The following is a 12,981-nucleotide window of genomic DNA, read 5'->3' as shown; positions in this document are numbered from 1 at the left end:
AGTAACATAAGGTTAAAGATAGTTGTGAACTTATGATGAATAAATTTTAAGCGTTACATCTCCTTTGTTGTAATGTTCAAATTTAAATAATAATATTTGGTAATTCCGTAATTTACATGAATCACCTGAAAGACTGTCAAGATTCTGGTATTTGGTGATTTTCTTGTGTAACTTTTACATGGATCTTATTCTGCAAGGATTATAGATGCTTGTCTCACAAAGAAATTGTAATAGGTAGTCATAAGTGCGCATAACGACAAAAATGTTACCACATAAAAGCAGATCTAAATGGGAGCCAGGTACATGAATTATTCTTCAAAACAGAGACTACAATATCTGGGGATTGAGCAATATGAAACCAAGATCAAGTAAAACATAGAGATGTTTGTTGATGATAGGTAGCTCGATCATGAGAGCCCAAGATCCAAGATTACAATCATCAATTGGTAAGATCCTTGACGATGGTCACAGGAATTGGAGCATTTGTCATCACGTAGTTGCTCACACTTCCAAGCACAATCCTATAATGAACAATTACAAGAAACTTAAATCCGAAAAATCAAAAGAACAAAATATAAAAGACAGGCAGGGCATTACCTCTTAATAGTACCAAGTCCTCTGCTTCCCATTACCAAAGAGTGTAATTTCAGATCCTCAACTGCTTCAAGAAGCTTCTCCCTTGCGTCTCCCCAGTATAGCTTTGTAACAACGCTCACCTATCACAACCAAAGAGAAAAAATAAGATCATGATCAAAACCCAGATGACGGATTGGATTAGACTAAATAGGGCACAAGAAAAAACAGAGGATTGATCAAAGAAAATAAACCTCTTTCTGCCTAGAAGCAGTGTCGAGCGTGTCGAGCACCTCCATATCAGTTGGTATAGCATACTTTTTCATAATCTCAGGCTCTCTAAACTCGGACAACGGAATCAGAGCTGCAATAAAACCCTGATCAGATACAATCTTCAAGCATCGAGAGTTAGAAATTGGGATTAGGCGATATCAGCCTCTCAATTACACATAGAAATTAGAAGAGTTTAGGGGTTTAGCTACGATATGAACTTACGAGCACCAGATTTGCCCCAGAGGATGTGGCGAGACTCGTCGAGTTTGTTGCTGTTGATGTGGATGATGATGACGGTGTCACCTTTGTCGACCAAGTTGTCAATAGCCCATTGAAGAGCGTTTTTGCTGCTCTTTGAGAAGTCCATGGCCACACCAATCCTCCTATCCTTCACCATTGTTTCTGATGATCTTGATCCTTCTCTGCCCTTCCTTAAGCTTCTTCTTTCCTGCTCCTTATGTAACAGTTGGGTCTCTATCGGAGAATGAGACACGAGTGTAGCGTGTGGGGTTGTGAACGTTAAAAAACAACTTATAAAGAAGAAACAGCTTTTAGAGAGGAAGCAGAGTATAAAGAACTGGAAAGATGGAGAAAACGGAATGTTTTTAACTGTGTGCTGGTTTACTTTTTCGGGACAGATCATAAACCATGGGATTGTCGCCTTAAAATAAATGAAGTACAGAGTTACGGAATAATTAACTATATATGAATTTTTTTAATTTCTTTTTTTTATTCTGATTTGTATTTTATATTTTTATCTTTGAATTATATAATTTCATTTTCAAATATGTTAATGTAATTTCACAGTCATTTTAGTTGACAAAACATGTTTGAGTTATTAATAGTATAGATTAGATAGTAAATAATCAAAACATGTTTGAGTTATTAATAATATAGATTAGATGGTAAATAATTGTGCTTGAATCATTCTTGCACGCAAGGGTGTTCAAACTTTATTTGTTTAAGTGAAAATTTGGCTTCTTTTTAATCTTTGTTTTTGTTCTATTTTGTGTAGTAGTTATATCTTGATCTATTATAATTGAATTGACTTAAAAATTATGAACTAATTTTGGTTATCCCTTAAAATCATTTCGAGCCGAATATAATTTACAAACCGAAGAATCATTTAGTAATGTTTTCAGTTAACGTATATGATAATTAAGACTTCGATTGAGATTTCAAATTTGCTTAGTTTTGCATACCTTATTATTGAGTGGCACCCTCTGATTAAAATGCTACAGGTACTGTGCTTGCTCTCTCGGTCATGAAATACGAAAATTCTGACATCTATCCTGTGAACATTTACCTGCTATTAAAATTGATGACATGGCATAACATGAGCCACAATTTGAGTAATTTGACTATGTTGTGCAAATGTGTAACACTCACCGTTAGCAGATATGAGGTGAACTTTCACATGGTGGATGGAAGAACCTCCGCATGAAATAGGCTAGAGCTGATCTTTTCAAACTAATTATAGTTTTTCAATGTGAAATTGGTGGATACTTCCGGAGTTCTAGGAAGAACAAGAGAGCTTGATTTGTTTGAACTACCAAATTTACCTTTCAGCTGAGACAATTAGTCAAACCTCATAAGCTCACAGACGATGGAGGCAGAGGAGATACTGAAGGAAGCTGCTTTGAAGTTTCCTTTGTCCTTATCATATGACTGAAGCTTATCTTGCCATCCTTTTGCTTCATTGCCAGTTCAATACACACACCAAAATTGGAAATTCAATAAGTCTGGGTCCATTACTCAATTAATTATATTCATTGTTTCTTCATAAAAGAAAATTCTCTACTTTGATTGTGTGAGTCATGAGTGCGATCCAATGTGAGCACATCTGTAAAACATGTACAAATAGTAATGAGGACATTCAAACATTTTATGAGTTTTAAGCCCTGAGTTCTTATTAATTTCTGAAAATAACTGGCTGATAATTAAAACAGTTAAGTGTTTGGTAAATTGACTTTTATAAGTGACTGTTAGTGGCAGAAGCAGTGACAAAACGTTTGGTAAACTGAAACTGACTTATATTTTTAATTTGTCAAATGACCAACTTAGACATTTTAGAAATTTTACATGAATTATTTGGTGATATAACGTACTCAAGTGTATTATTTCTGTATTATTTTTTCTTAAATTTTAAAACTTAAATGATATTATGATTACTATGTGACATTTGAAAACAAACATATACATATAAGACCAGTAAGTACAAGTAGTTAATTTATGATATTGATCCAATACAGCTATTTGAATATGAATATGAATATGTACAATGAATCTTCTCATTAATAGACAACCACTCTTCTGCTGTTATATATCCATGTTATATGACTAACAATGGTGACAATTTATTTTTCAGAAGATTGCCCTTGATACCTTCGAGTTCGCCCCTGGTACCTCTAACCTCCATCTTCAAGTCTAGGACAAATAATCATATATTTTTCTGCTACAAAGCATTAATGATCACACATGAACTGCCTAGAGTTAACATAACTTGATGAATGTGCTTTTTCTGCTTGCTCAATAATTTGTTCACTGATTGCAAAGCATATCCACAGTTGTAACATAAGGCATATTCACATCTATAACAATTCCAAACACAAAACATTACCAAAGAACTAGCATGAAGAAAATCCACATCTGCAACTTTTTCCCCTGTAGAAAAGTTGGGAGTTTTATTGCAATCTGGTTTAAAAGGTCTTGCCTTTTTTTTAAGTTTGTGTTTTGGAGTGAAGTTAGAAATTTTGGGGTTTGATTGTTGGGTTTGGAGGAAATAGTTCATCACTTCACGTCTTCATCTTAGTTGTAGGATTCTCTTCATTTTGATATGGTTCAAGTTTTGAGTTCGAATTGGAAAGATTATACATGTTATGAATTTTCTTGCTCTTCTGGTAATTTGATTGTGTCATTGCTACTGTATCGCGATCATACTATGATTTTTTGAAACGATTGTACTATGATTTTTATTTTCATTAAAATTGAAAAAAAAAAATAAAAAAAACTGAAAAAATCCGAACCAAAATGGTTAATTCAGTTTTTAGTTCTAGGTATTACAAAAGCGCAAACCGAACTGAATTTTTTTTCAGTTCAGTTTTCAGTTTTAGGTAAAAACCAAACCGAATTAACCGAGTGCCACCCCTATTACACTGGGCGCAAAACAATGTCCTACAATTAGGGCACTAAGATTGTCATACAATCTTTTTCCCATCATATAAATATAAAAAAAATTATTGCCTAGTGAAGGATCACATATCAGTAAGAAACTCATGCTTTTGCAAAAAAAAAAAAAAAAAGATTTGCTTATATGCTATGTGTAGGGCATCTGTGCTACACACTTCTTAGCTTCTACTTTTAACCTTTTCAAATGAGTGAGTTTTTCTCACAACTTCTTCATATACAAACATACATATACTAGTATGAACAAGACAAAGAAAAATAGTTGACACTCTCAAATATACCACAGACAACAAAACTTAAATAAATATGATCCTCTCAAAACAAAAGAAGATTCAATTAGAAGTTTGTCACTTTTCAAGAGTTTGCCACCCCAGAAGCCAACTAAGTATATTGATTTTTATCACTATCCCCACGACTGGTGAGAGATATTCTCCAAAGTATCATGTCACATGAATAGGAGTCATCAATAGCTAAAGGTGAAATTTCAAAAAAAAAATTCCTAAAACTCCTTAATGATTGATCATGCTACCTCTTCCTATGAAAATTGGGAGTCTATGTTCAATTTTTTGTTGAAACATCTCCTAGGCAATACAAATCAGCTTTATGATGTAAGCAAACTCATTCTAACGTAGTATCCTAACATTAACTTCTCCCCTAAACCCTTCCCATCATAAGTAACGTTAGATAGGCACAACTTCATGTCTTTATAACAATGTATGCGGAATTAGCAGTTTCCACACACATACACACATAAAATCATGATGGTGGTGGATCACATGGTGGGGACCCAAATGGGTTTCTTCATAACCAAAAAACTCTTTGCAATCTTCAACCAGACATCAAAATCGAAACTTACACTTAAAACATAATGAAAAACAAGCATTAAGCAAAACACTTACACTAAACCCAACATTAGCATCAGTCAGAAAATCCAACACAACAATTTAAGTTTTCTTACTATTGGGTGACGACTGACACTTCCACCTCCACTCCAGCTACGTCCCTTGCTTGTCAAAACTCCATGAGAACTGCCACACAAACAATCACCACCCCAAAAAAATCATAACATTAGAACAAAAAATATCAAAGACTCAACCTTTATTGATTCGTTTTGTGACAACTCACTCTCTTGTGGCCATTGCCAGCATCAACGAACCCATAGACGGCTCGGAGTACTGAAACCCTAAATAACGTCAACCAATGAGACGTACTCGGGCACTGGCTGGTCCCACTGGGCGGCTCGGTCTCAAACGGTGTCTTCGGAAGCGCGACATACCCAAGCGTTGAGGTTGTCGATGATGGAGAGGTCGAAGCAGGAGGCAAACTATGTGCCCTTGATGAAGATGGGCTGAGAGTCTATGGGTTGGAGTTTCAAGCACGAGTGCCTGGGGAATGAGGCATCGTCCTCCATTTGTGTTGCAGAAGGCAAAACAAGAAACAAGGAACTAGGGAGTTTTGGAGGATGATTGATAGAGAGATCAGAGAACAGTCGATGGAGAAGACAGAGGTTGGATCGTGTAATTCCTTTAACTACATGAATGTTTCATTAATTGTCGCTACAAGGATATGTTTAGTATTTATAACTTTATATTCCTAAAAGACCCAAAGCAAATTACAACTCATTTTCTGTGTTGCTCATGAAGCCCAAGTCTGAGAATGAACATTTCATATTCCACTTGGTATTGGCTTTTCTTTCATGTAACATTTCCTAGTGCTACAAGGTTTTGGATTTAGGCTCTGTATTAAACCAATATCATAGGCCTTATATCTTATTCAAATCTTTACTTGATCATAGACTCCATTCCATTAACCTTCTTGATAATTATAAATTCTTAGGATGGGCAACAACAAGAATCGTGGGACAAGATCAAACAAAAAGAAGAAGATTGATATATCTTCTACTAAAGGAGAAAACATCACTGCATCTCAAGAAGAGAGCAGCGTTGGTTCTCAAGGACAAACTCGAAGTATTGCATCTGAGGGAGAACCAACCAAGCGTCTTATTGGACCTCAGTTGCCAAATCTTGCAGAAACTAAGATAGAGACCAGTAAACAACTTGCAGATGATATGTTAAGTCTTTTAGGTTCTGTTTGGTTTATTATGTTAATAATTTCTAGTTATTAGGGAAGTAGAAGTAGAAGTAGGTTTTAATGTTTCCTCTCCATTATCCACGTTGTTTAGATAGTGCTAAACGTGGGGTGCTTTGTTTTTCAGTTCCCTTTCCTGTAAGGCTTATAAAGCCACCAAATTGCAGTTGAATTCAATAAGACATTCTCCCAACTCTATTGTATATGTGTGTTCTTACTGGTATTCAACGAATCTGGTATCAGAGCCCCATCACGGGGCCTGATTGAGAGAGTGAGAGATCATTCTCATAAGAGTGAAACAGGTGAGATTAGTGATTGCGAGATCGAGAGGTGGCAACAGAGGGGAGTGATTGTGTGCAGCCTTCCATACCTGTGTTCAAGGATTATTAGTTATTACAACCACTGGGCTGGTCATGGAGAACTTCATTCGATCCAAAGAGTGCTGGGATCTTGTTGCGATTGGGATCCCGATGGAGACGCAAGTGATGGAGACGCAAGAAGTGTTTACACCCGCAAGTTTCTCTTCAATAGTGTCAGGAGGAGGGCAGCAATCTGAGACACAGCGGAAAGTGAGAGAGGATTAGCGAAAAGAAATGGAGGATCAGTGCAAGGTGTTGCACGAGATGAAATTAAAGGACTTGAAGGCCAAAGGCTATCTGTTTCAGGCGATTGATAGATCGATCATGGACACAATCATGAACAAGCAGACGGCAAAAGGAATTTGGGACTCCATGAGACAGAAGTATCATGGTACAACAAAGGTGAAAAGGGCTCAGTTACAAGCTCTTAGAAGGGAGTTTGAGCTTTTGGGAATGAAAGAAGGAGAAAAGGTAGATGATTACTTTGCCAGAACTCTTACAGTTGTTAACAAAATGAAAGCTCATGATGAGAAGATGGAGGATTTGATGATTATTGAAAAGATCTTGAGGTCGATGACTGCCAAATTCGACTATGTTGTGTGTTCTATCGAAGAATCTAATAATCTCACGACCATGAGCATTGCTGAATTGCAAAGTAGTCTACTAGTTCATGAGCAGCGAATGTTTAACCGTGCAGGTGGAGAAGAACAAGTGTTGAAGGCTGCCCTTGAAGACATCTAATTTTTCAAAGGCAGAGGCCGTTGTGGTTTTAGAGGTGCTTTTAGAGGCCGAGGTAGAGGTAGAGGTCGAGGCAGGTAAGTGTTTAAGAAAGCATTGATTGAGTGCTATAAATGTCACAATTTGGGGCACTTTCAGAATGAATGCCCGGATTGGGAGAAGTATGCACACTGTGCAGAGTTGATGACACATGTTGAGCTCAACAATGCCAGAAGGGAAGAGGTTTGGTTTCTGCACTCCGGTTTTAGCAATCATATGACTGGCAATAAGGAGTGGTTCACTCTGATAGATGAGCAGTTTCGACAATCTGTGAAGCTCGATAACAATTCAAAGATGACCGTGTTTGGAAGAGGTAATGTCAGATTACATGTTGATGGAATTACACAAGTGATCACTGATGTTTACTATATGCCAGAATTGAAGAATAACTTGCTCAGCATCGGACAATTACAAGAGAAAGGAGGAGCAATATTGATCTGAGATGGAATGTGTCGAGTTTATCACCAAATGAAAGGGTTGATCATGCAAACCAGAATGTCGGCTAACAGAATGTTTGTTATTCTAGCAACTATGATGCCAAAGGTTTCAACTTGTTTTAAGGCTGCCTCTGAAGATAACACACACCTATGACATTGTTGCTATGGTCACCTCAGCTTCAAGAGTTTGAGAACTTTTCAGTACAAGAAGATGGTGAAAGGGTTACCAGAAATGAAGACACTGAGCAAGTTATGCATAGACTGCATGGTAGGCAAGTAGTACATGGAGCCTATATCAAAGAAAAGCTTGTGGAGACCATAGGCTGCCAGCTTGTGCATTCAGATATTTGTGGGCCTATTACGCCTATATCAAGCAATGGAAAGAGGTATCTGATTACTTTCATTGATGATTATAGTCGCAAAGTTTGGGTGTCATTTTTATCTGAGAAGTCTCAAGCACTTGCATCATTAAGAATTTTAAGAATTTAGTGGAGAAAGAAATAGGAGCATTCATTCAATGTCTTTGAACTGATAGGGGAGGAGAGTTCACCTCTAAAGAATTCAATACATTATGTAGCTCACAGGGTATAAGTAGACAGTTGACAGCAGCTTACACCCCTCAGCAAAACGGTGTAGCTGAGAGAAAGAATCAAACCATCATGAACATGGTTCGAAGCATGTTGTCTGAGAAGCTTGTTCCGATGGAGTTTTGGCCTGAAGCTATTAACTGGACCATTCATGTTCTTAATCGGAGTCCTACCTTGGCAGTAAAGGAAATGACACCTGAGGAAGCATGGAGTGGCATCAAACCAATTGTTCATTATTTCAGGGTTTTCGGTTGTGTTGCACATGTTCTTGTACCAGAGGCTAAGAGGAAGAAACTTGATGATAAAAGCATGCAGTGTGTGATGTTGGGAATGAGTGAAGAATCAAAAGCTTATTGGCTTTATAATCCGAAAACCAATCGAATTGTGATCAGCAAAGATGTGGTATTTGAGGAGGATGAATGTTGGGACTGGGGGAAACGTGCAAAAGAAATGAAGCTAGATGTGTTAGATTGGGGAGAAATTGCAAAAGAAGCAACTGAGGCTGAAGTAACGAAGGGTGATGTAACGAAGGGTGAAGTAACTAAGGCTGCAACAACTGAGGATGTTTCACAAAATGAAGAAGAGGGAAGTGAAGAAAAAACTGAAGATAATGTGAATACAAGTGTTCAAACTCCAAAAACTGGTTACCAAAGTCAGACTATTGATGAGGATCAAGAAGAAGGGAGGAACATAAGAGTACCTTATTAGATGAAAGATTATGTCACTGGAGAAGGTTTGTCAGGTGAGAAAAGTTCAAACAATCTTGCCATGTTTACATCTGCATCTGATCCAACTACATTTGAAGAAGCTAACATAAGTGTGACATGGAGAGATGCAATGGATGAAGAGATGGGTACTATAGAAAAGAATGGTACTTGAAAGTTACTGATTTACCTGAGGGAGCAAGAAAGTGGATTTTCAAAACAAAGACGAATGAGAAAGGTGAGGTTGAAAAGTACAAGGCCAGGCTTCTGGCAAAATGATACTCTCAATAGTATGGTATTGACTATCAAGAAGTTTTTACTCCTGTGGCTCGCTGGGACACCATTCGAATGGTAATTGCTCTTGCTGCTCAAATGGGATGGAGTGTGTATCAGCTAGATGTCAAGAGTGCATTTTTGCACGGGGAACTTAATGAAGCTGTTTATGTGGATTAGCCGCTACCAGGGGTATGTGAAGAAAGGAGAAGAGTTGAAGGTGAATAACTTAAAGAAGGCTTTATACGGCCCTAAATAGGCTCCACGAGCATGGTACAGTCGCATTGAAGCTTACTTTGTCAGGGAAGGCTTTGAGAGATGTCCACATGATCATACCTTGTTTGTGAAGCTAAGTGAAGGAGGTAACATTCTCATTGTTAGCTTGTATGTTGATGATCTTATGTTTATTGGTAATGATGAGAAAATGTTTGAAGAGTTTAAATAATCTATGAAGAGGGAATTTGATATGTCTGACCTTAGTAAGATGCATTATTTTCTTGGGGTTGAAGTAGTTCAAATTGAGGAAGGGATTTACCTTGGTCAGAAGAAGTATGCAGAGGAGGTGTTGGAGAGATTTGGCCTGGCAGGGAGCAATTCAACAAAGAATCCTATTGTTCCTGGTAGTAGGTTGATGAAAGATGAGAATGGAGTGAAAGTTGATGATACTTTGTATAAGCAAGTTGTTGGTTATTTGATGTATCTGACAGCTACAAGACTAGACCTTATGTATGTGATAAGCTTGGTTAGCCAATTCATGGGGTGCCCAACTGAGTTACATATGCAGGCAATTAAAATAGTGTTCAGATATCTCAAGGGAACAGTGGATTTGGGAACTGAGAAGCTTGAGACATTTACTGATAGTGACTATGCAGGGGACTTAGATGATCGAGGGAGCACATCTGGTTATGTGTTTATGTTCAGTTCAGGTGCAGTTTCATGGTCCTCTAAGAAGCAACCAGTTGTTACTTTATCCACTACAGAAGCTGAATTCATTATTGCAGCTTCCTGTGCTTGTCAAGGAGTTTGGATGCGAAAAATAATGGAGAAACTTGGGGATCCTCAAGTTGGAAGCACTACTGTGTATTGTGACAATAGTTCAACTATAAAGTTGTCCAAGAATCCTATGCTTCATGGTCGCAGTAAACATATATATATTCGCTTTCACTTTCTTGTGATCTTACCAGAGATGGAATAGTGGAGCTTGTGCATTGCAGCACTCAAAACCAAGCAACTGACATTAGGAGTACTCCATTGAAACTCAAGTGTTTGAAAGGCTTCGTGGGTTACTGAGAATATGCAAGTTACCAGATGTAAACTAATTGCATAAGTGCAAATGCAATTAGTTTAAGGGAGGATATGTTAAGTCTTTTAGGTTTTGTTTGGTTTATTATGTTAATAATCCCTAGTTATTAGGGAAGTAGAAGTGAATTTGAATGTTTCCTCTCCATTTTCCACGTGTTTAGATAGTGCTAAAAACGTGGGGTGCTTTGTTTTTCAGTTCCCTTTCCTGTAAGGCTTATAAAACCACCAAGTTGCAGTTGAATTCAATAAGACATTCTCCATTTCTCCCAACTCTATTGTCTGTGTTCTTACTGGTATTGAACAGATCGAATGTCTAAGATTCTACAGAAATATGGTGATGCTTCTGCAGATCGTGAAGAAGATTCGTCTTCTAGGCTAATACGACTTTACGGAGTCGAGTCAGCAATCATTAAAGCGAGGAGGCCAATGAAGAGATGCCTCCACTACTCCCGGATGACTTCGTTTTGGAGGGTATGCCTCCGCCTGCAGCTTTTGAAAAAACAAGGAAACGAAAGGCCAAGGATGAGGATTGAATATATTAATTATAAAGAAAGAACATGGTCAATTACTGGTGTTTGATGTATTGGGCATCTTTCATGCTTTAGTTCCTATACATACTATCCACAAATTGACCAACTAAATCAGAGAGATGATCGATGTCACGTAGGTATCGATCAACATGGAAGGAAATGGGCTCACCGGCTCAGTTATATATATATATATATATATATATATATATATATATATATAACCTTGTTACTATTAGATTTATTCCTTCTTTTTTAAGTCAGTGTGATACAAGCCTTGGAGCTTGCATCCTCACCGAAGTTATTTGTATTAATACTTTGCCCAACCCGAGGGGACATATCACTAATACCCGGATTAGGAATAACATAACAATTATCTTCCGAGAAAACATCCTGATTAGACAATGGAGCCTCATCTAAAATAAGGCCGATAGACCGATCTCTACTAGCAAAGTGGGTTAATCCCCGAGTTCACGTTGAATTTCAAGCGGAAAGTCTAAACCGACACTGTTAGCGCCAGCACCCCCGAACCTGAAAAATATGTAAAAACTAACAACAAGGCATCTTTAATGAATTACCCTCATGTCTTGCAAATTTCTCACTGCGAGCTTGCCACAATCAATCCTATTACAAATTTCTCACTATTGGTTTTCAACAAAAGAAATCTAATGATTGTATGCAGATAGGGCCAGAACCCACCACCGATTAGTTTATTGATGGACAATTAGAATGAAATTATTAGTTTTTACTGTAGTTAAGGGTTGATAATTAGAGTAATTACAACAGTCTCCACTGAGCGACAGTGGCATGCAGATCTGCAGGGGGTGGTGGGGTTTAATTAATCTAGGGTTTATTGGTGAACTGGTGCGGATAACTGGATACACCTATGACCTATCTATATATATATACACACACGGATAATTATTTATAGCTGCTAGTGCAGATCGCAAAAACAAAAAAACAGATCGACAGATGGTCAAACTGAGTGGAAGAAGAATCTCACAAACACTTCTATACTCGCTCACAGAGTCACAGTGAGTTTCAAAAGAGAATGAGACACAGATCGCATACAAACACAAAAACGCAAATCAAAAGGGCAAACGACTTTTGACCCCAAAAAAAAAAGGGAAAACGACAAGGTTAAGACAGAAGCCCCATACTTAAGCGCTAATCAAGGTGACATGTTCCTCGATATTCTCTTTCACTCTCACCCGCCTCCATCTTCATCGAGACTTTTCCACATTCACGACACACTTCACAGTTTACATGCATGATTTCCTAAACACAGCTGGACTTCCACACTAGCACACTTAGGTCCTTAATTTCTGTTAATGTAGTTAATTACTGGGAGTTTAATATTGGATTACACAGACCATGGCTTTGTGGGAACTCTCTCAGCATTCTAGTGGTCACTAGCTCACTGCTATACGACACCAGTCAACCTAATTAAGCAATAATGCACATGATGAACAGCTAGTCTCAGTTTTTCAGATTCTCAGAAATACTGATCTGGAAATGTAGGACGTATCGACCAGGATAAACAAATAGTGAAAGTTGAAAGAGTTCGATGTACGTGTAGTGGTTTATATATTTATGAAGGAAATGATATAGCTTTACGCTCTACCAAAAGCAAATCATTGTACTTAATTATGTATGTGATTTAATACAATCCTTGATCGTGTGGTAGTAGTAGTTATATAACTTATTCTGCAATAAACAGTGTCCTGCGCTACTCCGGCCCTTTTGCATATGATTCTGCATATACGTACCAACAAACCCTGTGATGATTCACGATAGAGTTTTTTTCACAAACAGTCCTTCAACTATGATGTACATACTAATGTGATAACTCAACTATTAATCGTACCAATGTGATACCCAGACTCTAGTATTGC

The 12,981-nt window shown here is 37.6% G+C and overlaps 2 protein-coding genes and 1 pseudogene across 2 annotated transcripts; 1 reads left to right on the top strand and 2 right to left on the bottom strand.

Moving 5' to 3' along the window:
• Positions 1-285: 285 nt before the first annotated feature.
• On the bottom strand, positions 286-1,344 carry LOC126799779 (universal stress protein PHOS32). Its single transcript, XM_050527044.1, has 4 exons — positions 1,069-1,344; positions 828-937; positions 598-716; positions 286-521 (listed from the first exon to the last, which is right to left on the bottom strand). The coding sequence occupies exons 1-4, from the start codon at positions 1,241-1,243 to the stop codon at positions 440-442; spliced, it is 486 nt and encodes a 161-aa protein (XP_050383001.1). The 5' UTR covers positions 1,244-1,344; the 3' UTR covers positions 286-439.
• A 2,818-nt stretch (positions 1,345-4,162) lies between these two features.
• Positions 4,163-5,443, bottom strand: LOC126796754 (DNA repair protein XRCC4-like; annotated as a pseudogene).
• A 1,270-nt stretch (positions 5,444-6,713) lies between these two features.
• Positions 6,714-7,697, top strand: LOC126796753 (uncharacterized). The gene is made up of 2 exons (XM_050523490.1): positions 6,714-7,190; positions 7,356-7,697. Exons 1-2 carry the CDS (start codon positions 6,714-6,716, stop codon positions 7,695-7,697), a joined length of 819 nt encoding a protein of 272 aa, XP_050379447.1.
• Positions 7,698-12,981: the final 5,284 nt, after the last annotated feature.

Source organism: Argentina anserina, chromosome 6 (genome assembly GCF_933775445.1).
Source record: "Argentina anserina chromosome 6, drPotAnse1.1, whole genome shotgun sequence".
NCBI classification, from domain to species: Eukaryota; Viridiplantae; Streptophyta; class Magnoliopsida; order Rosales; family Rosaceae; genus Argentina; species Argentina anserina.
The sequence above is the reverse complement of the archived record's forward strand: the minus strand, read 5'-3'. Positions and strand labels throughout refer to the sequence as shown.